This window comes from Equus przewalskii, chromosome 14 (genome assembly GCF_037783145.1).
Source record: "Equus przewalskii isolate Varuska chromosome 14, EquPr2, whole genome shotgun sequence".
Classification (NCBI taxonomy): domain Eukaryota; kingdom Metazoa; phylum Chordata; class Mammalia; order Perissodactyla; family Equidae; genus Equus; species Equus przewalskii.
Genome location: NC_091844.1, coordinates 37,077,398 through 37,104,443, shown reverse-complemented (window position 1 = coordinate 37,104,443; position 27,046 = coordinate 37,077,398). Strand labels below are relative to the sequence as shown.

Sequence of the window (27,046 nt, the reverse complement as noted above, 5' to 3'; positions counted from 1 at the left end):
AATCCTCCTCGGGCCCCCATCTCACTTGGAATGAAAGCCAAGGCTCAGGAGGCCCTCCGTGATCTAGTTTCATCTCCACGCCCCACTTCACCTGCATAGCTTTACCTACTACTCTTCCCCCTTTTCATACCACAGCCACACTGGCCTCTTCGCTATTACAGAAATATTTGAAACACACTTCTACTTAAGGACGCTTGCAACTGCTGTTCCCTCTGCCTAAATGCTCTTCTCCTAAGAAGCTACTCCCTTCAGCTCCTTCAGATCTTTATCTAGACACCAGCTTTCCCTGGGGCTTTCCCTTGCCCTCCCCTTTAATAGTACAAACACTCCATACACACACATTGCACATGACATTTTGTATCTCCTTTTTCTGCTTTATGTGTCCCTTCAGCAGTGTTCAGTATCTACCATACTGTATCTTTTCTTTTGCTTGTTCATATCTATCTTCCCCACCAGAATATAAACCCCATGAACGCAGGGATTGACACTTTAGGAAGAACATGAACCTTTTTTTTTGTGAGGAAGATTGGCCCTGAGCTAACATCTGTGACAATTTTCCTTTATTTTGTATGTGGGACACCACAACAGCTTGGATTGATAAGCGTTGTGTAGGTCTGCATCTGGGATCCGAACCCAAGAACTGCAGGCAGTTGGAGCGCGCAAACTTAACCACTACGCCACAGGGCCAGCCTCAGAACATGAACCTTTTATGGTCATGGAGGCACTATTTAAACAGTGACTTGCAAAGAGCCACCTCTCTAGCAGGGCTTAACTTAGAAAAAGGTCTTAATTATTCAACCACTAAACAAAGTTCCTTTATTAATAAGTAAGAGATGCTTTCCTAAGAGAACTAAAGATTTAAAATGTTATGCTAAATGCAAACTCCTCTATTTCAAATGGATATTTTTGGAGTGTAGGGTACATTTGTCCACAAGTTTTCACTTCTGGTTTCTCATTCTGAGTTATGCAAAAACGAACTCACAGAGACAAATTCAAATGTCTATTTTGAAAAGTATTTACTTAGTTTGAATAAATTAATTGCAAATAAAAATTAGCTACAATATATAGCCTGAATAGAAATGACTAGAACAAATACAATAACAGGACTTGATTTCCTTGCATTAGTCACAAAGCATGTGACAATCTAGAAAACTTCAAAATCAATTATATTTCTTTGAAAAAGGGGTAACAGCAGTTACTGATACATCACAACTAGTAAACTTATAATACAAGTTTCCTGACATGCATTTCCTGAGTGAACCCAAATGATCATTTTTAAAAACAAGGAAATTTTGACAAGTTGAAGTGAAATAAAATAGTTCATGGCTTCTAAGCAACAGGTTTTGTTTTTTTGTTTTTTTAAACCAAAAGAAAATTCAGAACAGCACTGTAATAGGATAAATTAAAGCTATGCTACCACATATAAAAATCAGCTAGAGTCAAGTATTATACAACTTTTTGAACTAAAGGAAAACAAATCAAAAGATTAAAAAAATGATTCTGTCTAATCTAAAAGTGTATTGATTTTTACAAGTGTCACAAAGGGTTTCATGTAGTGCAACTGTCTATACTTTCCTTGTGGTGCATTAAAAAAAAGGATGGAGGGAAGGCGGGAGAAGAAACTTTTTCTTGCTTCTGAGAGCAAAAGATGTTACTGGAATTAGAAACTGAACAGACCATGCAAGTATGTCCCTCCACTCTGCTGTCACTGGTGCTCATCTACCAACCAAACATTTCCTTGAGTCACGCTATGGCAACTCTCCTTAGGATTACAGCCCATAGTTAAGGCTGGTCTGCTAGGTTAAAAAAAGGGGACACTACTGTCACTCAACCCTTTATATCTCTCTGGATTTCTTAAAGCCTTGATAAGGCCAAATACAGAGTAGTTAATTAATCAAGCATTTCTTTTTCTAAAAGTAAATCAAGTCATTCTCCTTTCTTGTTGATTTATGCTTTTTCTCATGGGAATGATTTTTTTCTAGAAACAGTGAACAGATGAACCACAGTCTACATCTGAAAAATAAACTTGCCAAATGTTGCTGATACTAAAAACAGATTAGTTAACATGGGAGAAAAATAGATAATCTAGATTAAATTGCATATTCAAAGGAGCATATAAAATGTTTCTTAGCATTAAGTTTTTGTTATAGTACTACACTCGAGAGAAAATTAAGGGAAAAAATCTTTCCTGATTATCTTCAATGTGGTTAAAAACAAACACCTCTTATACAATGGTAATTAATATGAATTTGGCTTTAAAAAGCATTCTAATTTAGCAAATTCCATATTTAGATGGGGTAGGGAGAGAGGCTCTCTTGTCCTTCTTCCTAACCTTGCAAATCCTTGAGCTACGTTTGCTAAACTACCACTCACACCAGGAGTGTGACACCATCATTACCATGCTACTCTATCAAGAACATTCTAAGACATTTTCTATAATAAAGATAAATAGAAAAGAAGTTAATATACATGTTGCTGTATTTTACAATGTTTGCAACAAACTGTAAACTAACATAGTTTGAACCAACAGTACCCTCAGTTATACAAAACAACTTTTCAACACTGAGGATGGGTGATTCAAAAACACTAAAATGAAGGCATCATCAAATTAGACTATGTCTTTTTCTCCTCAAAATATATTTTCAAAATTCAGTATTCAGAAGTCTGGTACTTTCGGAAATTCCTTTGCTCAAGTTTCCCAGATTTTAGCTCAGAAATTGCTACTATTTATTATAAAGGTTTAAAAAAATTCTTCATCTTAATGCAAATGACCAGAGCAGAGAAACTGTGACGTGGACAACAGGTTGGAAAATCAACTCACTTAGCTTATAAATTTATAATGTAGTCCTGGAGGACAACTGTTTATTAGTCTAGAGGTCCTTGGAAAATAAGTCTGATGTAGCCTTGTTCACCAGCCAACTGATGTGCACAGAAGGGACAGGCTGCATGAAAAGTATGAGTACCATGAGGAAGAGGGATCTGGGACCAATAGGCAGTCGTCTTTTCTGAACACACATGCCCACACGGGCTAAACGCATGGGTTGGAGGGCCGGCGTCCACATAAAATCCAGCTTCACATCCAAGCCACAGAGGGACATAGGGACCAACAGACCTACACATAGGACATTCACGATCTTTTCCATCACGTTCTTCTTTGTTTCCCCAGTTATGATAGCCATGCACATGGCCACAGTTTAGGTATACCCAGGGTTGTTTTTCATCGACAACATCTTTCCTCTTCATACTAGGAAATGCTAGTGTGTTGAACCCTACAGGGCACTGAGGTCGTGCTGCATTGATTTCCTGTCTTAAAGCTTCTAAATGCTTTACTGTAGGAGTGTGGGAAAGGCCTTCTGCAGTACGCCACAGCAACGTTGCACCACAGAGGTCAATTAATGAGCCATCTTGCAACTGATTGGTTTCAATTTCCACCTAGGGGAAACAAGAAACAAAAAATACATTCATCACTGTCTTGAATTTTTACATAAGAGTTATGTTTTTACATGCTCCTTACTGAAGAATTGAGGTTTCCTATTATTGTTACTAAATATGTAAGAAACTCCAATGATAGTCATGAAAAACATAAGTTTGAAAATCAAGGATAAAATATTGAGGAGTAACATATTTCTTTTCAGCCTTAAAGACAATTTATGATTAAAACATCTGGTTAGTCAGTAAGTCTAATATTTCCAATAAATATCATGGTCAAAGATATACAGATATAAGTAGAAAACAGAGTTCTGTTTAATTTAGGAAAGCTTAGGTTTTAAAATATATTAACATAATACGAAAAAATAAATTTTTAGTGTCTGAATAGAAAGATTAAGATATTATCCTCTCGTATAGTATTTAGTAGTCAGTGTTTGATAGTCAGACTTAGTACTCTGTGTCAGCAAGAGATTTAATTAAGAGTTTTGGGTAATATGTAATGCATGTAGTCCAAATCACCCTATGTGTTTATTGTAGCTAAATAAGAAGCTACACCTCAGTACTTACCATTTTTCCTCTCTGCTGAGCTGATCTGGTTTCACGCAGGCTGAATACATTTCCACACACTGATATTTCTCTCCATATTCCAGGCTTGGAGTCTTCTGTGAACCCATTGCGTGGATGCATAACAAGAACACCGTTAGTAGTCAAGCCGTCCATCTGCCCATCTGATGTCTTCCATTTGGCAGCCTTCTCCTAGTAGGAATAAGAATAGTGAGCTTCCATTTATTTGTAATTTGGAAATAGAAGTGGTTATAAAATAATGCATCACTTAGGAAAAAAGCTTTTTACCCCAAGAAAGATGTTTTTTGATGAGTCAAATCCTGCAGCATAAATCCGTGCTGTAAAGGGAGGATTCCGTTCACATATGATTCTACAGGCAAATCTTGAAATAGTGCTTTGCACTGACTGTGTATCAGAATTACTTTGACTTCCAGGAACTGTGTCAGTTACCACAAAATCAATGGGACTTTCAGTCGACCGACCAATCTAAGGGAAAAAGAAATATCTATAAACCCATTCAAAGGAACACAGTGGAGAATCCATTCAAGCAAGGCATAATAAGGTGAAATCATTAAGCCTCTGAAATTTCTAAAGCTCAAACTTAACCATATTTAACTCTGGGGCATCTATACCCTTGAAAACTAATCTGTCAGACTTGCTCTGATGTAGTAATCACTAAGAGCATAGAATTAAGTGGGAATTTACAACCGAGAATATATGAAACCTTTAGGGAATGAAGAGCGTAGGATGGCTGAGATTTCTAGATGGCTGCAGATTTTATTTTTAACCCCTTTGGATGGAAATATGTCTACCATGTATTACTACTACCTTCTTTCACAGAATGTAGTGAACATGTAAGTAAATCTTTTATGATGACTCCAGGGCATTATACTATGGACACCATTTACATTAAACTGAAATGCAGTGATGTCTTCAGATGCTATAAAGTGTACAAGAACACTGATCCTTACATTAAGGGCTTACACAGTCTTGCTTTGAGGTCTCATGTATACTTCACAGATTTTCTTGTCTCTTTTCTGTCAGGTTGTCAGCTATCATTTCTGGCTGCTGGGCATACTTGTCTCTAGCAGCATACCCTTCCTCTAACCAGCTACTCTTATTCTGCTATGGGTTGAGAAATCAAATAACCAAACTTCAAAGAATAGCATTTCACAAGGGTCTTGGTGAGAGCCTAAGGGATTCTCCAGGGAGCAGAGAAAAGGAATTTCAGTGCATGCATGGCCTATGTGGCATTTATTTTATATGCCTAGACGTACTTCTTATTTTTTTCCTAGTTCTTGGACATATTTCAGAGTGAAGCTTCCCATATAAGAGTTCTGGTGGGTGAGGTGTCAGTGAATTAAAAACATCTTCAAAGGTGCTAGCTAGTAAATAAATTTCATTTTGAAAGATGAAAGTTGAAAAGAAAAAAGGAAATCAGTGGAATAGATGACAGAACTGACAAGTGTCACAGGGTTTTAAACATTTAAAATGATCAGTTTATTAACGTATTTGTTATAAAGTAATATCATAAAATTGAACAATGTGGGTACTGACAAAAAATAGTGACTCTCTACAAAGATGATGACTTAACAGTCATTCTTTGCATGGCTGAGCCTCAAAAACTCCTCCTATCAGCACACTTTCAGATAAAATTCTTTAGTGTTTTGTCCTATCATCAAGTCTAAAGTCTTTATTTAGTTTGGATAGTTTTAGGGGGAAATTGGTTGGTTAACAAGTTTAAGACTGGATGTCCCTTTTCCTTATTTCTGAGATAATGATATCCAAAGAAAATGTTCTCAGACCTTTGAAACTAAAAATATTTCCAAAAATAAAAGGCTCTTTTGGAGCCAAAAGGTGTAGGCCAGGGGTTGGATTGAGGATTGATAGTCAGAGTCAAGGTATTCAGAAGCGGCACTTATTTGGGAAGAGAGATTGTTCCAGAAGAATTAATATTTGATCTAGGCCTTAGAGAAGAGTGAAGATGTCAAAGCAATACTGGTAATGACAGGTAAGAAGGAAGAAATCTTACTATCTATAAAGAGGAAAAATCTACATGATTGTGATCAGATGTGCGTCACTAGGATATAAAACTGTTAGGATAAACTTTAGTAATTCCTCCTCTTTCTAATTGCTACTATTAAGCTTTAAAATACAGATCTTATCATGTCATTCTCTCCCAGCCCCATTAAAAACCTCAATGGTTCCTTAGAACCTATCTAAACTTAGTTTCTTATTTCTGATAATAACTAGAAACTGATTTCACAATTTGCCTCCCACCTACCAATCCAACCTAAATTCATGTTATTTCTGTTCACCCAAAAAGTATTTTCTGGTGACAAGTAGCTTATTCATCAATCTTCTACCACACTGTGTACTTCTCTGCCATCTCTATTGTCAGAAGGCCTTTCTACTGGTTGGACTGGCAAAATTCTACTCAACTTGATAAAGAAAGGATCAGCTAACAAGGCACTACTATAAAGTCTTTTCCTCACCCTTCTTCAACCCATTCAGTAGCCTGCACTTCACATTTAGACCACAAGTGTAGCACCTATGCATGTAATCAACTTGTAATGTCTCCTTTATTTACTTCATAGTGTCCAGCAATGCATACATTCAGAGTTTGAAGATCTGATGGCGTGAGTAAGAAATGTTCTTGTTCAGTTTAGAACGTAGGCAATCTTATGATGCTTATAAAACCAGTTCCTCAAAGACTGGCTAATATATCGGAGTAGTTTCTGATGTATCTCAGGTTTTTTAAATGTATAAATGTTTGGATTTTCCGTAGGTATAATGCTTGTAGACAGGGTATAGTCAGTTTACCATATTGGGAAATACTCTCTATTCCCTTATGAAAAGGAGAAAACCAAAAGTGTTACAACTTTTTAAGGACCTTCATAAAATGATGAAGACACTGTTCCATAATTCACAATGCCTGGTTTAATACCAATTTTGCTCCCAACTAATTTTGCAATCTTTAACTCACAAGATTTCAGTAAGTTTATCAATAAAAGATAAGGGATAAACAAATAAATACAAGGTACCTTCTGCAACTAAAATTCCAGTCTATAATCACATATCTAGGTAGCAACCTGATTTTTAAAAAAGCTAACTAATCACATTCATTTTAACTGGTTGTCAGTAAAATAAAATGTGGAAAATCATCTTAAAGCTTGTGTTAGGTTCTAATTAAAATCTAAAACTTCATCTTCTTTAAGGATGTTATTTACTTTTTTTTTTTGGTAAAAACAAAGGAAGAGATAAACAAACATCTGTACTCTAATATTAACTATATAGACACTATTCTAAAAAATTTGGTATAGTCAAGTTTCCCGTAATGATGAAGATACGTTCTAAGAAATGTGTCCTTAGGCGATTTCATCATTGTGCGAACATCATAAGAGTGTACCTACAGAAACCTAGATGATATGGCCTACTACACACCTAGGCTATGTGGTACTAATCTTATGGGACCACTGTCACTCATGCGGTCCATCATTGACCAAAACAGTGTTATGCGGTGGATGACTGTATTCCATTAAAAGGGCTGGGAGAAAGCAGATGACTTCAAAGTTTTTTTGTTTTGTTTTTTAGGAAGATTAGCCCTGAACTAACATCCGCCACTAATCCTCCTCTTTTGCTGAGGAAGACTGGCCCTGAGCTAACATCCCTGCCCATCCTCCTCCACTTTATATGTGGGACGCCTACCACAGCATGGCGTGCCAAGCGGTGCATATGTCCACATCTGGGATCTGAACTGGCGAACCCCAGGCCGCTGAAATGGAATGTGCGAACTTAACAGATGCACCACCAGGCCGGCCCCTCAAAGAAATATTTTGACATTGGTTATTACTAAAGACATCTCTAGGCCTTTTCACATTCATTTAATCTTGTAAATAAAGAAAACGGAAAAGTAATTTGGATAAGTGTAACAGCAACATTATCAGGTACTTTATGTCCTATTTAAGTTTATTTAAAAAAAATCCCAGGGCTTTACTAAAGCCAATTATTAAGGGAAAAGATACCATGAATTTTGCTTACATCTTTGGGTTTGGTTGTTCTATCATCTATCAATTTATAAAAATATCAGCAATGGATTAGTACAAAGAATGAGAGAAAAAAAATGTTGTACTGCACCAATAGCTTTGACCAAATAAATATGTGCCAAGAAACAAGTTTGATTTCACATATGTGATGTGAACAGTTAGAAACTGCCTGTACTTTTTGTTGCCTAAGAAGGAAGGTGGGAAGCAGTTGCAAAAAAAAGTCATAAATGTATGCAGAATATTTCTTGGTTCCTTTTTGGGATAATAATAGCTAACAGAGCTATTATCATAGCTACTATTATTAATAGCTAAGTGTTTACCAGCTACCTGGCACAGCTCTGGGCACTTTACATGTCCTAACACAGTTAAGCTTCCTAACAGTCATTCGAGGGAAGTTCTGTTATCTGCACTTCACAGGAGGAAACTCAGGCATAGAGTGGCTAAGTGATGTTTATCAGGAATTCTGATTTCAGAGCCCATCTCTTAACCATGCTATGCTGACTTCTAAATATGGGGTTTAGAAATCAACATATATTTTTATGAAATACATTATTAAAATATGATGACAGCAAAAGTTACTGACAGGTTTTTAATTTTTGTGTTTTTTAAGAAAAAAAATTCAGATGTATACCTGAAACATATCAGTGTTGCTGTCATAAGTATATTCAACCACCACTGTCTGGGCCCGAGATAAGGTATATGATATGCTATGCTGGTCCTTGTTGCTTATTGCCTAAGAAAGAAAAGATTAATAGCAAAAATTAGCTGGCAGGTCAATCAAATCAGATAATCTTTTCACTAAAAAAAGAGAAAGGTAATCTATTTATCACATACATGACATATTTTCCCCTTGAAATTTAGGGTAAAGATTAATAACTCTTGCATAACCTCAGCTGTGACAGTAGTTTCTTAGGTTCACTGGGTGTAGAAAAATACTTTGAAGCAGTTATAGAGTTAAGAACATAATTTCATAGTATAAAAACAGTATAAAATCTGGATCTCTTTTGTAAGTATTTTAAATTATAAAGTAATCAAAACTAAATCACATCCAGAAAGTGAAAACAGTCCTCAGTACTGCTTTGATCAGGAAAAAATATAAAAAGCTGCAGGATAAGAGGAATCTTATTTTTAAAGTAACTCAAAGAGTTATACTTAACCAATAAGCAGAGTTTACTGTTTTCCTAACCATTGTGTGAGTCTATAGATGACAAATATTTGCCACATGCTGGGCTAGATACATACAAATTCATAGAGTGATTAAACATTACCAAAGGAAGTGAATAGAATGCTTATGACTGTACTTCTGACCTATCCCAAACTAAAAATATTGCTAAAAAGAACTTTTCAGTTTTGTTTTCAGGCGTTTTCTATGTACATGAGTTGAAGATAACATCAGAGGGGGGAAAACCTACACAAAGGAAGTGGAAACAGGTTGCGTAAAAGGAAAACAGATACAAAGACACAAAAGAATGATTATACACAGTAAAGAGGCTAAATGAAAAAAAGTTTCTTAATTAGAACTTTGGCATATAAAATTTTACTTGCTTTCAATTTGTAGGTAATCTGTTATAGATAAAAGTTTTAAAACAACAGCTTTAAGATTGTGAAAATTTCAAATATACAAAGAGAATAAACACATACCTGGGTGCTAACTACCTGGCTTTATGAAAGCTTAAAAATGCCATTTTTGCTTCTCATTTTTAATAAGAATCTAAACTCTACAGATACAATCAAGGCTGCTCACATATCCCTCCCTAACCCCCTTTCTTCACAGAGGTAAACAACCTCAAGAACGCAGTCTAGATCATTCCCATGCATGGTAACATTTTTTTACTACACATTCATGTATTCATAAACATTATATAATTGTTTTATAGGCTTTATAACCTACAATTACTTTAATTCAGTATTAAGCAACTGATTTTTCAATTAAATAATTGCTCAGTATTTTGGAAGTTAATTCTTAGTGGCTAAAGAGATTTAAAAACACAGTTTTTTGTGTACTGTGAGACTGTAATCCTTGGTTTGTTTTTTTTTTTACTGTTAAACCTACTCTTAGATTGAGAATAAGAACTATGTCAAGTTAAGTTCCCACTGGACTGGAAGGCAGGGATTAACCACTCATCCCAAATGACCGCCAGACTAAACAATGAGCTTTCTTCATGACCTCACTACTACATTCCTCCAAAATTGAAAGAGGAAAGAATCAATCTTTGATCCCTAAGATTCCTGTTGCCTAGTAAAGATGAAAAGGAGCTAACAATAAAAAACACCAGAAGTATGATGGTAAAAATGCGAGCCACAGAGAGGATATTATAGAGGTAGAGATTAGAGATATTTTCTCTATGACAGTGGTTCTCAACCAGAGGTTGTATTAGCTGTGTAAGGGGCATTTGGAAACATATGGTGCATTTTTTTGGCTGTCACAGTGATTTGAGGGTTTAAATGGCATTTAGTGGGTAGGGATCAAGAATATTCAATGTCCTGCAATATATGGGACAGTCCTGCACAAAGAAGAGTTGGCACATCCAAAATGTCAAGAGCACTCCTGTGGAGAGATACTGGAAAGAAGCTCCTCAGATTGGATCCATAAGCTGTTCACTTCCACCACCTGCTTAGCATATCCTTTCTCTGCAAAGCAGTAAAAAGAAACACCTAAAAGAAACTGTCCCTTTTCTACATTCACTGGCTTCCAAATAGTAATAGAGGAGGCCTAGTCAAGGCATAAGGACTCTGTTTTAGACACCACAGTGGATATAAAACAAAGCCAAAAATCCAATTAACTTCAGGGACTGGAGCTATGACCTAAAACAAGGCATCAGATGCTAATTTCTCTGTCTCTCATTTATTCAACTTACAAAGATATACCTCATATGGTACAGTATTAATGCACATCCTGGGGCTGCTTAGCTAAAAATACAGGTACTTCCAGAAGTCAAGGAACTCTAAGTTTTATTCACCCATTACACATCAAATTCAGTCTGTGTTATAAAATTTGAAGTAGAGAGATTCATAAGAAATGTAAAGATCTGAAATTCCCCTAATTGTCTATCACTCTGGGAAAAGCCCAAGTGTGCTGAAACGGTGGCCCGGCTTCTGGAGATTTTGGTACAGAAAGAAAAAGGGGCTTTAGAAGCATTAAACAGACCAGGAGATCGAGAAGTTATATTGTAGATACAACTGGATATTTGCTTTCATAGCTTTGATTAATAATTATTTAGGTCTACTTCATTCAAGCTATGCTAAATGCTGAGTCTTAACAAAAAATGAAAACAAGAGCATCCATAGAATCTTTGATAAAGACCCTTAGTTAAAAAAATGACCTCATCCAAACATGCTTCTAGCAGCGGAATACACTTATTAGATAAAACTGCATCCCTTGCCCAGCCAGGCGAGGCCCCCCAGGTAATAGGGAGAACTCCCTACTTCTCAGGGTAGACAGCCACACAACTCTTAATACCAGGTAAAGTCCTTTTTTAATAAGAAAAGGGAATGTCTCCTAATTTTCACCCATTGATCCTGGTTTGTCAAAAACAAATGTCCAATACCCTTCTCTATGGCAGCCCTTCGAACATCGTGTCTCCGAAGTGTCTTCTCCCATCCAATCAAAAGGAAACTTCTGGTAGAGAATGTGAAGAGAATGCTAGAGAATATAAACAACATGTAAAGGCTTTCAATTTCTCCAAGTTTATTGATTTAGTTTAGGGTTTTTTTTTACCTTTGCAGCCTGAGGAGTACAAGCAATATGCACAGTGCTGGGCTTCACCCCATTTGCCTTGGGTCTTTTAAATAGAGCAAACCTACTTTTCCTCCTTCCTCTATCGCCATTTGGGAGAGACCCATTATACCTGATGGGGAAAAAAAATGCAGGTGATCTCTTGTAAGAACCAGACAATTCTAGAAACAAATGCTTTACTTTGCCTTATAGGATCAATCCCCAACTAATGATCTATGAGCACATTATAAGTATCTCAAATTCCTTTGAGTAATCGCTGATCCCCAGACCAGCTGCCTGAGTGTGAAACAAAATGAGATTCTTTCGGGCTACATTCCAAGTCACAGAAAAGTACCTTTTGGATTATACACAGCTGTGAGTTATCTATATTTTTCTTCCCTCTTTTATTCAAGATAATCAAGAGCTGATTAACAGCATATCTGACTCCATATGACTCATTCAATTTTTTTTAAAGGTGAATGTTTGCATGTGCTAATACAACCTTTAAAAGTACAGTATGAATTATTTAAAATTGAATCTCCTTTAATTGTGAACCAAACAGTTTAAACAGCTGAACTTTCAAAATAAGAATTTTTTAGACTTGTTAAGTCTCAACAATTTGAATGTACACATACGCATTCACATTATGTTGGCAAAACCTGTCTGACTGAGATGCCTGCTAAGTAGTAGTTAAAAGTAGTTTTGGTGTTGACATCTTATGACCATTTCTCCATGACCACATATAGATATGTCCTGAAGGTAAGCAAGTAAGCAAGGACTGATCTAATAGGAAAAAAGTTCAAAACAAAACCTTTGAACGTTTACTATGTACTAGGCACTACTGGGTTCTATCCCATACATTACCTCACTTAATCTATCCTCATAAGAACCCTTTGAGGTTGGCATCACTTTCCACTTTTACAGGTTAGGAATTAAGTTATTCCACAGAGGAATTTAAGTTATTTTCTGAAGGTCACACAAGTGACACTGGCAAAGCTAGAATTTGAATCCAGGTGTTTATCACGCTTTTTTGCATTTTTTACTGCTTCATTATGGCATGAGCAGTAGTTTAACAATAATCTCTCCTCATTCATGGGCCCCCCTGCACCCTGGAAAAAACCTTTGGTTTGATGGTTTCTCATGTATAGTTGGCCAATCTAGGGGAAATGAAGCAGGAAATAGTGACAATTTTGAGGCTGGAGGTGAATGTGATGGTAAAATGGCCTACATTCGTGGCTGACAAGGAAGAGAAGGGAGTTTACTCAAAGACTACCATATATGGAAATTATACTGATCCTTTATGGAAAATAAAACACTCTGATTTCTATTGGAGAATGCCCTTGCTAATCTTGCTAGGCTTGCTGAAAGTTCAGAGTAGCGCCCCTTAGCTATCACATTGATTTTGCTATTCTAGGCTGTGTGTTGCCACCAGTCTCATGGTGGGTTTCTCACTGCCCCTCACTACTGTCCACTGGGTTGCGTGACTAGTTCCTCTTCCGGAGATATGCTCTCTATTCCCACAGTGTGTTTCTGTACCTCAAAGCTCTTCTGTAAGCAGCAACAGCACGAAACTGACAACCTTATCCAGCTTTACTCCTCCTTCTGGAGGACTGGGAAGAAGCATTATTTGCATTTTAAGACACCAAGCCCCAGATACAGAGACAGCTGCAATTGCTAAGGATTAACTGAGAAACTGCTGGGCTAAGGGAGGCAACTGAAACCATACACTAAACTTTAAATTCTAGTTGTCAAACGACTCAAATTTCTTGCTAGAAGAATTTAACTTGGAACAGTTTTTTGGTAGTTAAAAGCTGTTTGTCATTAATATATTAAAATCTATGTGATTTGAAGTTGTAATAGGGTAGTTACTATATTAAGTCTATGATCTTTTAAATTCTGTTTTTGAAAGAAAAATTTTAAGTCTCAAAGAGTCTAGATGATCTTGTCTAATTGTCATTTTACATAGGAGGAAACTAAGGCCCAGAGTGGTTAAGTGACGTTCCCAAGGTCACACAGCTAGCAGAGCTGGAATAAGCACTGGAATCCAGGATTCCTGACTTCCAGCCAAGCTCAATAACTCCATATTATCTTCACAATTTCTCTTACTCTCTCATCTGAAATAACGGATACATTCTCACTTAAACAAGAACTTATCCCAACCTGATTCTAAAACATATGTTAATGTTTAGAGCTGCTTTTTAGGCAGAAGAAGGGCAACAGTAGGGGGGAAGTAAATTCTACAATTTCTAGTTTCTGAGATCTCTAGTTAGACTAATACTGTGCTTCTGTTTTGACAGTTATGGCAAGTTTAGATTAAAGAACAGATGATTCCATTATTTCAATTGATTTAGACTGTGTCTGTGTGAGCTGTATGGATGAGATGACTTTTGAAGCAAACAAGTAGTGAGGTCCTGGGCTTCAGAGTCATCATATTGTTACGCCTATACAACTCCTTTCATCAAGGACCACAGCACAAAGCAACTATACTTCAGAGGGGCAAAGGAACAAACAAATCCTAACCTACATGAAATGACCTAAAGGGGGAGTCAGCTGAGGCAAATTTTTCTAAAAGATAGGAGAGGGAAGACAAATGATGTGATTATGTGACTGTAGACAAATACATTTTTCATTTCATCCTGAAGAAGCTTTGTCCTTTCAGGGGGTGAGGGCGAGGCAAAGCTTGTGCAGTATTTCAGTATTTCAGCACTTATAAGAGATGGCATAAAAATGAGAATTCAAAGAGTTTCCTGATTTAGTAATATTACCCTGTAGCTGTAAATCCTTTTTGGAAATAGGTAGGATATAAATTCTAAAAAAAAGTACTTTTAACCTAGATGTCAGAGTTACTCTATCTGATTAAGTTTTATGTGTCATCAGAGGGAGAAACCTTACCCTAAGACAATGAGTTCACCATATTTTACGGGTGCCTTGGATGGATGATTTTCTTGATCAGGAGAAAACATGAGCTTGGCTGTCTTTCTCAAATCTTTGTTCACTGGTCAGGAGCCTTGGGACACCTTTTGCATTATTTCCTAGAGGGGAAAAGTTTTCATTAATAATGTGAACAAAAAAATTTCAGTTTAAATAAAGATGTTATTTTCCAGTAATCCTCGTGAGTACAATATTATGCAAAATATCACATACTATAGAAAGTATTAACGTTTTCCCAAATAATGTTATATATTTGATACAACTGTTTAAACAGATTAAAAATGTAAATGTAGGGACTTCCACTTCCAGGAAGATGGAGTAGATGTATTTTCCCGTATTATTTCCACTAAGTACAACTAAAAACTGTGGCCATTATATATAAAACACAAGAACTCTGAAAAGTAGAGATAAGCCAGACCAGCTAGGGACCTCAGGGCCTAATTTCTGCCTAAGATATCCCAGATTTGGAGCTGAAGAATCCAGCAACTTGGAAATGCCAACTGGCAGAGACCAAAAGAAACCCCAACAAAAGCTTGCTCTCTCTAGTCAAAGGAACAAGAAAGGGCAGCCTTAGCAGGACAGCAAGATTTGACAATAACTGCTCTACTGCAGCCAAACACCACAGGAAACACTGTGGCCCCACCACCACCCACACCAGCAAGAGCCAAGTTGGGAGCCTAGACTTACTTCTACTTCATGTGGGCATAATGAGGAGGCCAACCCCTCAACCACAGTAGTGTCATGGCCTTCTACCCTGCTGGCTGATAACATGCCCACCACACCTCTATTCTAGTGGTATCAGTGGAGACCACACGGGGAGCTTTGACTTTCACCTTCACCCGGCAGTAATAAGGATCTCCTTTCCTCGGGTGTCAATGGAGGCTGAGTAGGAAATCTGGGCTTCTGTGTCTCCCTGGCAGTAACAAGAAGGCACCCCCTTTTCCTGTGCCAAAGCAGTGTCAGCAAAACCACTGGGAACATAAGGTTTAGATAATATCCAGAGTCTCAGAACAGGTTTCGATAGAAAACCATTCATCATATCAAGAACTAGAAAGATTTAAAACAATGCAAAAAAGATAATCAACAGGTGCCAAAACTGAGATGACAGAGATGAGAGAATTACCTGACAAAGATTTTAAACGAGCCATGATAAAAATGCTTCAATTACAAACATGTTTGGGACAAAAAAAAAAATTTTGGCAAAGAAATAGAAGGTATAAAAAGCTCACTGGATGGGCATGACAACAGAATGGAAGGAACATAGTAAAGAATCAGTGAACTGGAAGATAGAAATTACCCAATCTGAACAACAGAGAGAAAATGGGATTAAAACAACAAAAAAAAAACAGAGCCTCATGGCCTGGACCTGGTAGACTACAGCAAAACAGCTAATATTTGTATCACTAGAACTGAGAAAGAGAGGAGAGAGGAGAGCTGAAAAATTACTCGAAGAAATAGTGGCTGACAACTTACCAAATTTAGAAAGAGAAACAAAACCACAGATCCGAGAACCTTAACAAATTCCACACAGGATAAACCTGAAGAAACCCATCCCAGATACACTATAATTAAATTTCTGAAAGATAAAGGCCAAGAAAATATCTTGAAAGCAGTCGGAGAGAATGTACACCTTACCTATGAGGGGAAAAGCAATTAGAATGACAGTGGATTTCTCACTAGAAACTATGGAAGCCAGAAGAAAGTGGCATATTTTTTTCAGGTGCTGAAAGAAAAGAACTGTCAACCTAGAATCCTATAACCAGCAAAAATGGAGGGGAAATCAAGACATTCTCAGATGAAGGAAAATTAAGAAAAGTTGTCACCAACAGATCTACCCTAATAGAATGGCTAGAGGAAATTCTCTAAGCAGAAAAGAAATGATGAAAGAAGAGAACCTTGAAACATCAGAAAAGAAGAAAGAAGATGGTAAGTCAAAATACGGGTAAATACAATAAGCTTTCCTTTTCTTGAATTTTATACATTATGTCTGAATGTCAAAGTGAAAATTATAACACTGTCTGACGTTGTTCCAAACGTATGTAAAGGAAATATTTAAGACAATTATATACTGCACTCCTGGGCATTTATTCTAGAGAAATGAAGTCTTACGGTCATACAAAACCTGTACACAAAATGGTTATACAGAAGTTTTATTTGTAACAGCCCCAAACTGGAAACATCCATACTGTGCAAGAGCACTGTACACGTGAAAGAGCACTGTATGTGTGCAAGAGCACTGTGCAAGAAAGAAAAAAGCTGCTGGTACATGAAACAACAGGGATAAATCTCCAGAGAATTATGCTGCACAGAAAAAGCTAACCTCAAAAGGTTACATAAATGATTCCATTTATATAACATTCTCAAAACGACAAAATTATAGAAATGGAAAACAGATTAGTGGTTGCCAGGGGTTAAGGAGCGGGTAGGAGTAGGAGGGAAGTAGGTGTACGTAGAAAAGGACAACAGGAAGAACCCCTGTGGTGATGAAAATGTTCTGTATCTTTATCAACGTCAGTATTCTGGTCATGGTATTTTATGACACTATTGCAAGTTATTACCACTGGGGGAAACTGGGGAAAGGGTACACGGGGTCTCTCTCCGTATGATTTCTTACAACTGCATGGGAATCTACACTTATTTCAAAATAAAAAGTTTAACTAAAAAATATAAATTTGACACAAGTATAAAAATTGAAAGACTAACACTTCTGATAAGCCAGAAAATTACTACAATAAACAATCCCCACAATACTATCATGTCTATTCATCAGCAGTTTAATGGGACCCGGTCTTTCCTATATCTAGTCTCTCCCTGGTCTTCCTGTTAGACCTGTTACAAAGGTTTCACAACAAAACTCTTACGAGCTAACCCATAAAAGTCTCCTGGTTTTATACTTCCACCAAAAGGTTTCATAGGAAACTCCAGAACGAAAAATGCCTCCTTGTCTTTTCCTTCAGTAGAGTGAAATACAGCCTGTGTAGCAGCACGTCTGGAGAGAGAGGCAACACAGAATATTTGTAGCCCAATGAATAAAAATAAGGAAAAGGAGAAGGCCCCCACTTTGACCCCCTTTTCTCCCTTGTAACTGATGTACACATTCAGACCAGCAATTCAGACAGACGACACACTAAATTTCATTGTTGGTAAATTAAAAAAATGCTTACTAAATTATTTTAAAGAAATGACACATGCTTAAGAACTATTTTAAGAAAAACATTTCCTCCATTTGAATACACTATAAAATCCTCTCATCCTCCCAGATGAATTTGCTTTTGATAACCAGATTTTAATTCATTAAATTCTTCAAAGGTTACAGAAACCAATAATAGCTATCTCACAATAATTGAGAGGCATTAGGTTTGTGCAGAAATGTTTTACTTAAGTAAAATAAACTATACTGATCAAATCCCCCATTTAGAAAAAGAAACTGATGTGAAGATAACTAAAACCTTCAATGTAAAAATTTAAGAGTTTTAAGAAAAATTAGCTCAAATTAACCAAGGAACAATTTTGGTTCCACATAACAAGATCTTCTGATCTACATTAAATCATACTGTAATTTAGGGACAGGTATCCATGGCCTCTCCTTTTCCCCCTAAAGAAGCATCCCATTTTAAAAAGAAACTTAATTAGAGGCGTTAACTGTGCTTTTCCTTTTAGACAATTAAGGTACCGCCATTGAACATGAAAACACTGTTGTGACACATTTCTGACCAAGAATAGCAAGAATTAAAAACTTAGTAAGAAGAATTAATTAAATTTGAAATTTAAATCAAATTTTAATAATGTTTCTTTGCCTTGATTTGGATTCTTATTTAGAGTTACTTTCTATTTTTAGGAAGTGACGGTTTTCCATTTATAGTAGCAAAAAATTTCTTTTAAAAAACATTATTTAAAGAACCAAGTCAAATAGTATGAGTAAGTACATAGATATGGAAAAATCTGAAAGTGGTATGTGAATGCCCATATCTGGCTGACACTAGTACACAGCGTGGTTAGCAAGTATTAGTCTATGTTCTAGTTCCAGCTCTCTTTGAACAAAGCAATCTGTTTCCTCATCTCTAAAAATCAAGGAACTAAAGTAGAAGGAAGAGAATTTTGGAGCTGGAAAAAAACGTAAGAGACCATCTGGTCCTAACATAAGAATTTATAAGTAATGTGCATATAACACTCACTATACATTTAGTCCTATTGCCTCTATAGCAAAAGTGACAAATTTTAGCTTTGACAAGGAATGAGAGTTGGCATATACCCACTATTCTATACTTTCTAGAACCTTTGGCCAAATCAGCCAAGAAAAACAATATATTTCCAAATATACTTATTCTTACTCTACTTAGGTCCCTTAGAAGGCCTGATCTTGGGATGTTTCATCAGTGATATCAAAGGTACAATCACAGAAACACACTCAAACTTGGCTTCTAGATCTGTATTTAATAATCTAAAACCTATAATAAAATGCTTTAATAGTATTGGTTATTTATACATTGAGATGACCCAAAATAAACAGTTTTCTTAAATCTAAAACAGCATATAATCAATAGATATATAACTGGCATTCTTAAACAATGAATAAAATGTGCCACGACAGCTGCTGCTCCTGGAAGCTTTCACTGCAATTCTAATACATGTCGACAGGTGATTGCTGGAATCTTTATGTGTTCTCAAGATTCTTTAACAAAAGTTCACTATCTAGAAAGTGCTCTCATGCTCACTTTCTCTCTCCCTTCTCTATATTTTAAAATCTGAATAAGATACAGAATTCTTCAAAATCAATTCCTGAAGTCATGCACTTGAGAACGTGAAATGGGTATGTACCTAAAGTATATTCGAATGCCTCAATTACTGGCCCCACCTGTTGGCATTCAATTAAGCTAGCCAGTCTGATCCTATCCCAATGTGATTCAGCAAAGAACATGAAACAGTACCATTAATTATAGAGAAAATCTTGCTAAGATAATAAAGCTGTGTTCTATAATATCGATTATTTTGAAGCTATGCTTGATCCTTAAAAATTATGCATGTTGTTCTCATCAGCAGGGACCTTCCCAAGTTATACAAATTAAAAAATATATATATATTCTAGAATAGTAGTATTTTCTGTGTGGGCTGGGAAAACATTAAAAATTAGCCATAAAATATGTATTTCTTAGAACTAGTCTCATTAATTTGACTGGCACAACATTCTAATCATTTATTCTTTAAAAGACAATGAAGTACAATTGTTTTCATATCAAGTCTTCCCAAAGGATTTTCTATAATACACAATTGTCAGTTTCACCTAAAGAAGGAAAACTGGGAAATCAATCTTTGTCCAAATTGCTCCCCCAACATAACACATTTTTTCTTTTATTATTTACACTCACACAGCCTTTTGCTTACTACCTACTAAACACAAGTGCAAAATTCCTGGCCTGAAAAATGAAAAGAAGCAACATAAATACTAAGCGAGGGACATGAAAGATCTACCTAGATGTTTACTTAATCTTTTGAACATTCTTATTTTGGTGGGCAAGTAGGCACAAAGGGGTGCTGAGGAAAAGAAAGGAAAATGTTTTAAAACATGAAAATGTTATAATGCTTCTTTATGGTGAAAAATATAATGTGGATTGCATATATTATCTCTGATAAAACAGATTTCCATCTACACTAGAGCTCCCCTGTGGTTGATTTCAAAAGGGTGACTCAAACAGAAAAAACTGTTTTGGTATATTTGTGGTGGAGCCATTTTATGAAACCAAGTAGGTGATGATTGAAGGGAGCAGTTTCCTGATGACAGCGAAATTTAATCACCTTCTTCCTTCTTTCATAATGAGCAGGATTAATAAGCAGCATTTTTCCATGAAAGGAGAGAAGGGATAGGAGAAACAATGGTGCAGCAGTAGGAATATCAGGTCACTACTTTCTGTCAGTGTCTTTTAGCTTCTTCAAATACAGCAGTGCAGGAAGTGAAGTCCATGTTTCCCTTCCCAAGATACAGGGCATCCCCTGGGCAAACTCCCAGCCTCTCCTTTAGGGGAGCCAAATGACATGATCTTCCACCGCCCACAGGGATAAAATATTTCATCCTGATAGGAAAGCAATGAACATCTTTCCCATGGACCATTTGTTCCTCTACACTAGGGTTTCTCAACCTTGGTACCACTGACACTTTCACATTGTGGGGAGGCTGGCCACGGCATGGAGGTTCAGCAACACCCTTGGCCTTTACACTCTCCAGATGCCAGTAGCACCTCTAGTTATGATAAAAAATGTCTCACCTTTCCACCCTGTAACCCAACATCCTTCCCATCCTCACCCCATGAGAACCATTGCTCTAATCTCAAATTGGGGATGACAATTTGTTTTTAGGAGGAGAATTTCCCCTATTTTGGCACAGTACTTGGCACATAGTAAGGTATTTAATAAATGTTTGCTTACTAACATCATCATACTGATGTCTTAAAGGGTTATTATTACTAAGCCTTGCGTTAGTGAAGACAATGGCTGGGAGTGAGAATGGGAGAACTATCATCTTACCTTGATGGTGATTAATTATTAATCTTTCTGTGCATTTAAAATATTTTAATATTGTAGCAACCTCTCTCAAGCAGTTGAAGGAAAGAGACTGGAGCTGGGGTGCCCATAGAAGCAGCTACAAGGCCAGTGCTGGGCAGCCTGATGTTTAGAGAAAGGCTAATCTGTAGAGGCCAGATAAGGAAATATCTTCTGGACCGAGGGGACCCATACCTAGAAAAATTAAAAGAGTGCTTTGGAGAGAATGAGGGAATCCTTTTAAATCAAAAGGGGTGTCAATTTGAATCAACCTTGGATCAAGGTCTATTTTATGCTTGCATAGAATGTTAATCAGCAAAGTGCTTTCACATAAGATTATTTGACCCTCACAAAAGTCCTGTGAATCAGGTAGGAAAAAATCTTATTAACTCCATTTTCCAGATAAGGGAACTGAGTGTGTCAGTAAGAAAGGCCAGTGACTGGTTCAAGGCCAAAGGGTAATATCTGGCAGAGCTAGAACTGAAATCCACATATTAATTCAACATACATTAACTCATTTCATTTCCATCAGAACTATATCAAGTATAAACATTTATCTCCTTTTTATAAATGGGGAAACTGAGGCTCCTGGAAGTTAAGTAGTCCAGGTTTTCTGATACCACTGATCATACCTCAGACAAGGCTGGGTGGTGCTGATTCCTAAATAAGAATAAGACACTATTATGGGATTATTTAGGAGAGACCAAAAAGTATACCTGTGTAAAATAAATTCTCAACAAGTTACACTCCAGCACAGACTAGCGACAACTATGCAACTATGACTAGTGCCTTTTGAAATTATTTGAACCTTTGCCACTTCCTCAGTGCTCACTGTGTTTGTCAACCCTGTTTCCTGGTAGTGACCAACAATAAAAACTTCAGTAAACGAAGTGGGCTTTGCATCTTGTTTAAAAAATGGGGAGAGGAGAAAGGAACCCAAGGGAAAAAGCAGGGTGTCACACTAAAGCAAACTGCTGGTACCATCAGGAAGAAAACCATGTATCAGAGGTGCATCCAGACAGCCTAGCGACAGAAGGCTTCACGTACTCCCTGAAAAGTGACAGCCGAGAAGAAACTGCAGGGCAGTATTCCTGGCTGGGGAATGGGGTTTAAATACAACCTCGTCACCACCCCCAGAATGATCACTTAATTCCCCACATCTAGAAAATGTCTTTTGAAAGACACAACTCAGGAGTCCAACATTCTTACTGTCCCTGCCCATGCTTGGCCTGTATTCAACTCTTAGATTACCAAAGTTCCTAAAATGATAATACGCTTCTCAGAAAGCAAGACTAGAAATTCCCTAGGTTTAACCACTGAAGTCCCGAACAAAATTCTGCAGGAAGCAGCAAATTCAGTGGGATTACATAGCTCTTTGGAACAAAAACATCGGATAGAAGTATATTCATGGGAAATTCTATCATTTTCTAAAGTCAGCATCCAACAATGGCAGTCAGCTCATGCTTAGGCTATGCTTTTTCCATAGTGGCTGACATTTACTAGGTTCTGTCTCTGTGCCAAGCACTGTTCTAAGCACTTTACATGTATTAACTGATTTGATCCCCAGAACACCCTCATGATGTAGGAACTATTATAACCCTCATTTTATAGGTAAGAAAATTAACCTTACAACTCAAACTGTAGCCAGTACTCTGGAACTGCTGAGTTTAAAAAAAAGTACACGGAGGGTGGGGTGGAGAGAACTACAATGGGAAACTAAATTAAACAACAAACAAGAAAATCCCCCAACTCTTTTCCTTTAATAAAGTATTAAAAAGTGAGAGTTTACATAAATGCTACTGCCCTAACATGGGAATAAACTTCTATAATACTGACTATCCATTTAAATTTTCTCAGTAATTCAGTCAATTGTTTAAAGCTGAGTTTAGAAGTCCCTTGGATAAAATTTATACTTGGAAAAAACAAATAAAATAGATTTTTTCCCAACTACTTAAAATCTATAGTACCAATCTAAGAAATTAAAAAATGGAAGACTAAGTCCATGGTCACCTTTTTATGTTCTGCAAGTAAACCATACGCAGTGTATGGGCCCTTCCAAAAAAAGTATTGTATAATGATTATTCTGAACAGTTAAATTACTCCTGGAAATAGAATAATCTGAGTTTTCTCGTCTTTATTTTTATTAAAACACTGACCAAGTTACATGCACTTAAAAAAAGGCAAGAACAACAGTCTCAAAGTATCTCCCCCAAGATATTTATTAATCATATACAGGAAAATAGTGACTTCACAGTGGGAGAAACCTGGCAGATCTTAACCAAGTGACTGAGGCTAACATGATCTTTAATAAGACAATTTGATATCATGTATCCCTGATTATGATACACTGAGGACACATCATTTCTGTAGTATGTTGCCAAAAAATGTTTAACCTCAATCTAATCATGAGAAAACATCAGACCAACCCAAAGTGACAGACATTATACAAAATAACTATCAGTACTCATTAAAAGTGTCGAGGGTTGTGAAAGACAGGGAAAAGCCAAGAAACTCCCAGATTGGAGGAGGTTAAGGAGATGTAACAACTACCTGGCATATAGAATCATGAATTGGATCCTGGAACAGAAAAAGGTCATTCATGAAAAACTGGTTAAATTTGAGTATGGTCTAGTTTAATTAATACTGTAGTATTGTACTAATGTTAATTTCCTGTTTTTTTTTTTTTCTTGAGGAAGATTAGCCCTGAGGTAACATCTGCGGCCAATCCTCCTCTTTTTGCTGAGGAAGACTGGCCCTGTGCTAACATCCGTGCCCATCTTCCTCTACTTCACATGTGGGACACCTGCCACAGCATGGCTTGACAAGCAGGGAGTAGGTCCGCACCTGGGATCTGAACTGCTGAACCCCAGGCCACCAAAGTAGAATGTACGAACTTAACTGCCATGCCACCAGGTCAGCCCTTAATTTCCTGGTTTTGACAAATATACACTGGTTATATAAACTGTTAACAGTATAGGAGGCTGAGTAAAGGGTTTATGCAAACTCGTTGCATTATTTTTCCAATTTTTCTGTAAGGCTAAAATTATTTCAAAATAAAAAGTGAAAAAAAGAATAAAAATAGAAAACAAACAAAACAGCTCTTTAAATTTAATAAAAGGTATTAAAAAATGAACTCAAGGGGCTGGCCCCATGGCCGAGTGGTTAAGTTCGCGCGCTCCGCTGCAGGCGGCCCAGTGTTTCGTTGGTTTGAATCCTGGGCGCGGACATGGCACTGCTCATCAAACCACGCTGAGGCAGCGTCCCACATGCCACAACTAGAAGGACCCACAACGAACATACAACTGTGTACCGGGGGCTTTGAGGAGAAAAAGGAAAAAATAAAATCTTTAAGAAAAAAAAAAAATGAACTCAAGATTCAAAGTTTGCCTTCTCTCAGCCTTCTCACAACCTATAGGTGCAGGATTTCCAAGATGTGCTGGTCCTGTTGAATCACAGTGCCTGCCAGGTCTCATGCTCTTTCTCTGACGCGAAACTGCCCACCCACAGCTCCCTTGGTTAGCAAAGTTGTTACTACACAAGTGTGGCCACTCATTGGACTAAGCGATACCTAAACCAAAGTGATCCATCTACACACTGACCAGAATTTGGCAGAACCATTCCTCATGAGTCTTTCTTTAAAAGAAGGCAAAAAAAAGTTATGATGTATGAGGGCAATTTTACTATCGAAGGTCTAGGTGGTTTTATTGGAAAATACTCTGTATATACAATTATATCACAGCTTTTGAATTAACCCTGTACACTGAAATCTTTAACAGTATTTGAATTTATTTGAGTTCTGTTTACCTACACACATGAATTCTGGTCTTAAAGACTTTACGAAAGGGAACAGAAAAGAGAGCTGAGAGGAAGAAGAGTTAGGAAGAAGTAGCCCTGGGTAATTTTGATACATTTCCTTAAAAAAGAATCCTGAAAAGTGAGAAAGTCAAATACTTTCTTGAATTATTCACTAATTATTTCATTATGATAATGTTTTCTTCAAACTAGAAGAGACACTTGTAAAGGATGAAGCTACGACTGTGCCTAGGGCCAACCCTGAGTACTCTGGCCCTTGACAGTCATGAGGGCTATACCCGGGTCCTTCACGAATTCTCGATCTACAAAACCTGTTCTGTAGGACATGATTTTCTCATGCTATAAAACAGTGACAATATTTTCCACACCTCTTAGGATGTGTCACCAGGACTGAATGAGAACAACAAAGCTGCACTGAGATTTGGATGTTGGGCCATCTACTTGGTTCACTCACTAGATATACAAGTCATAGACTTTGAGTCTCTTGAAATTATTCAAACTGTGAGAGTTAAACCAGTGATTTTTAGGGATCTAACCTAATGTTAAAAAAAAATCAAGTATTTCTTAAATACGTGATATGTACTTAGACATACAAAGTAGGTCTTAATAATACTTGGTTAATTTATGGTGATGCTGCCCCATCACTTAAGGCTTAACTGTTTTCTCAGAGATTCATCTTCATTTCTCAGTAAACAAATGTTTATAATCTGTTCTTTGCAGATAACTTTGGTACCATGTAGAAAGTTCTAGTTTTCCACTGCTTGTAATATAACAGGACCTGAAATATAATCAAAGGCCTCAAAAATCACTGCAATTAATTTCAAGGTTGAATGCTATATATGTTTGATTCTCAATAGGGGAAATAAACAATACATCTAAATCAAATAAGATTTCATGTATGTATTCCCTGCTCTTACTCAGAAGTTAACTTTAATTCTTTTATAGTTTCACAATTCCATTATGAGCTCTATTAAAAAGGAATGAGAAAAGAAAAATGTAGTTGAAAATTCAAATTACAAATGAATCTCCAATACTGTTCGTAACAGTAAAGTTACCTACATAAAGAGAAAAACCTTATTAAAAGATGACAACTATTACTAATCTCACTAATGAACAAATGTTTCATCTTATGAGTTTTAGTTTTCTCTTTGGTTCATGGAAAGTTCTCAAAAGTAGCAGCTAATCTTTCTTTGACCAAATCATAATGTTTTCCTCATAAATTTTTGTAGCAGTAATTTAGAGACATTATGTGTGGGAAGTTAAGAACATCTATTTTTTAGCAGAGTGAATATTTTAAATCACTCAGTATGTTATTTCTATTTAACTCTTCTCATTAGGAAAACGATACATACATATAGCTGGGTTGTTTGTACAAATTTCCTCTCTCCACTCTGATTATTGGCATATTATCACATTACAAATACCCCAATTAAGTATTATTATAAATTTTTCCTCCTAATCTGCAACTTTTCTCTTGTCACTGACTTAACTTCCATGTTATATATACACGAGAGACTGAATACTTCCTCCTCACAAATAGATTAGAAAATGTGATAAAAAATGAACACACATTAGTGGGCAGTATCCTAGCAAACAGATTCAGTTTTTCATGAATTTCCTATAAAAAGAAAAAAATCTTAATTATGACTTTTCTTTCAATGAAAAAATGCTTCAGAAAAGCACACTGCTGGGAACTTGACTGTTGATTTTTAGCAGAAAAATCTCCCCCCATCAATTATCAGATCTACAATTATTAATCCTTTCCCATCATAACTGAGGAAGAACATTACTTAAAATCCTTATAAAGCAAGACTCTCAATATTAAAAAAAAATTCTTTATAATATTTCCCTACCTTGTGAAAATGTTTAAACAGTAAACTGTAGTTATCTCAAAGGCCTAGATCTCTTTGAGAGCACCTCAGGAGATAATTTATGGTCAAAAAACTAGATTCAGAATACACTGTCAACAGCTAACCAAAGTACAATGACAGCATCATCATTCTGGCTACCAAAC

General features: G+C 36.6%; 1 protein-coding gene across 2 annotated transcripts in view; it reads right to left on the bottom strand.

Annotated features, from left to right (window-relative positions):
• Positions 1-999: 999 nt before the first annotated feature.
• PELI1 (pellino E3 ubiquitin protein ligase 1) overlaps positions 1,000-27,046 on the bottom strand; it is a 55,701-nt gene continuing 29,654 nt past the window's right edge. For both annotated transcript variants that reach the window (XM_008535258.2, XM_070572533.1), the window contains exons 2-7: positions 14,647-14,786; positions 11,758-11,887; positions 8,671-8,772; positions 4,282-4,479; positions 3,997-4,185; positions 1,000-3,432 (exon numbers count right to left, since the gene is read on the bottom strand). In XM_008535258.2, the coding sequence (XP_008533480.1) occupies positions 2,866-3,432; positions 3,997-4,185; positions 4,282-4,479; positions 8,671-8,772; positions 11,758-11,887; positions 14,647-14,717 (1,257 nt within the window). In that variant the 5' untranslated portion in view covers positions 14,718-14,786 and the 3' untranslated portion in view covers positions 1,000-2,865. The remainder of the gene's footprint in view (positions 3,433-3,996; positions 4,186-4,281; positions 4,480-8,670; positions 8,773-11,757; positions 11,888-14,646; positions 14,787-27,046) is intronic.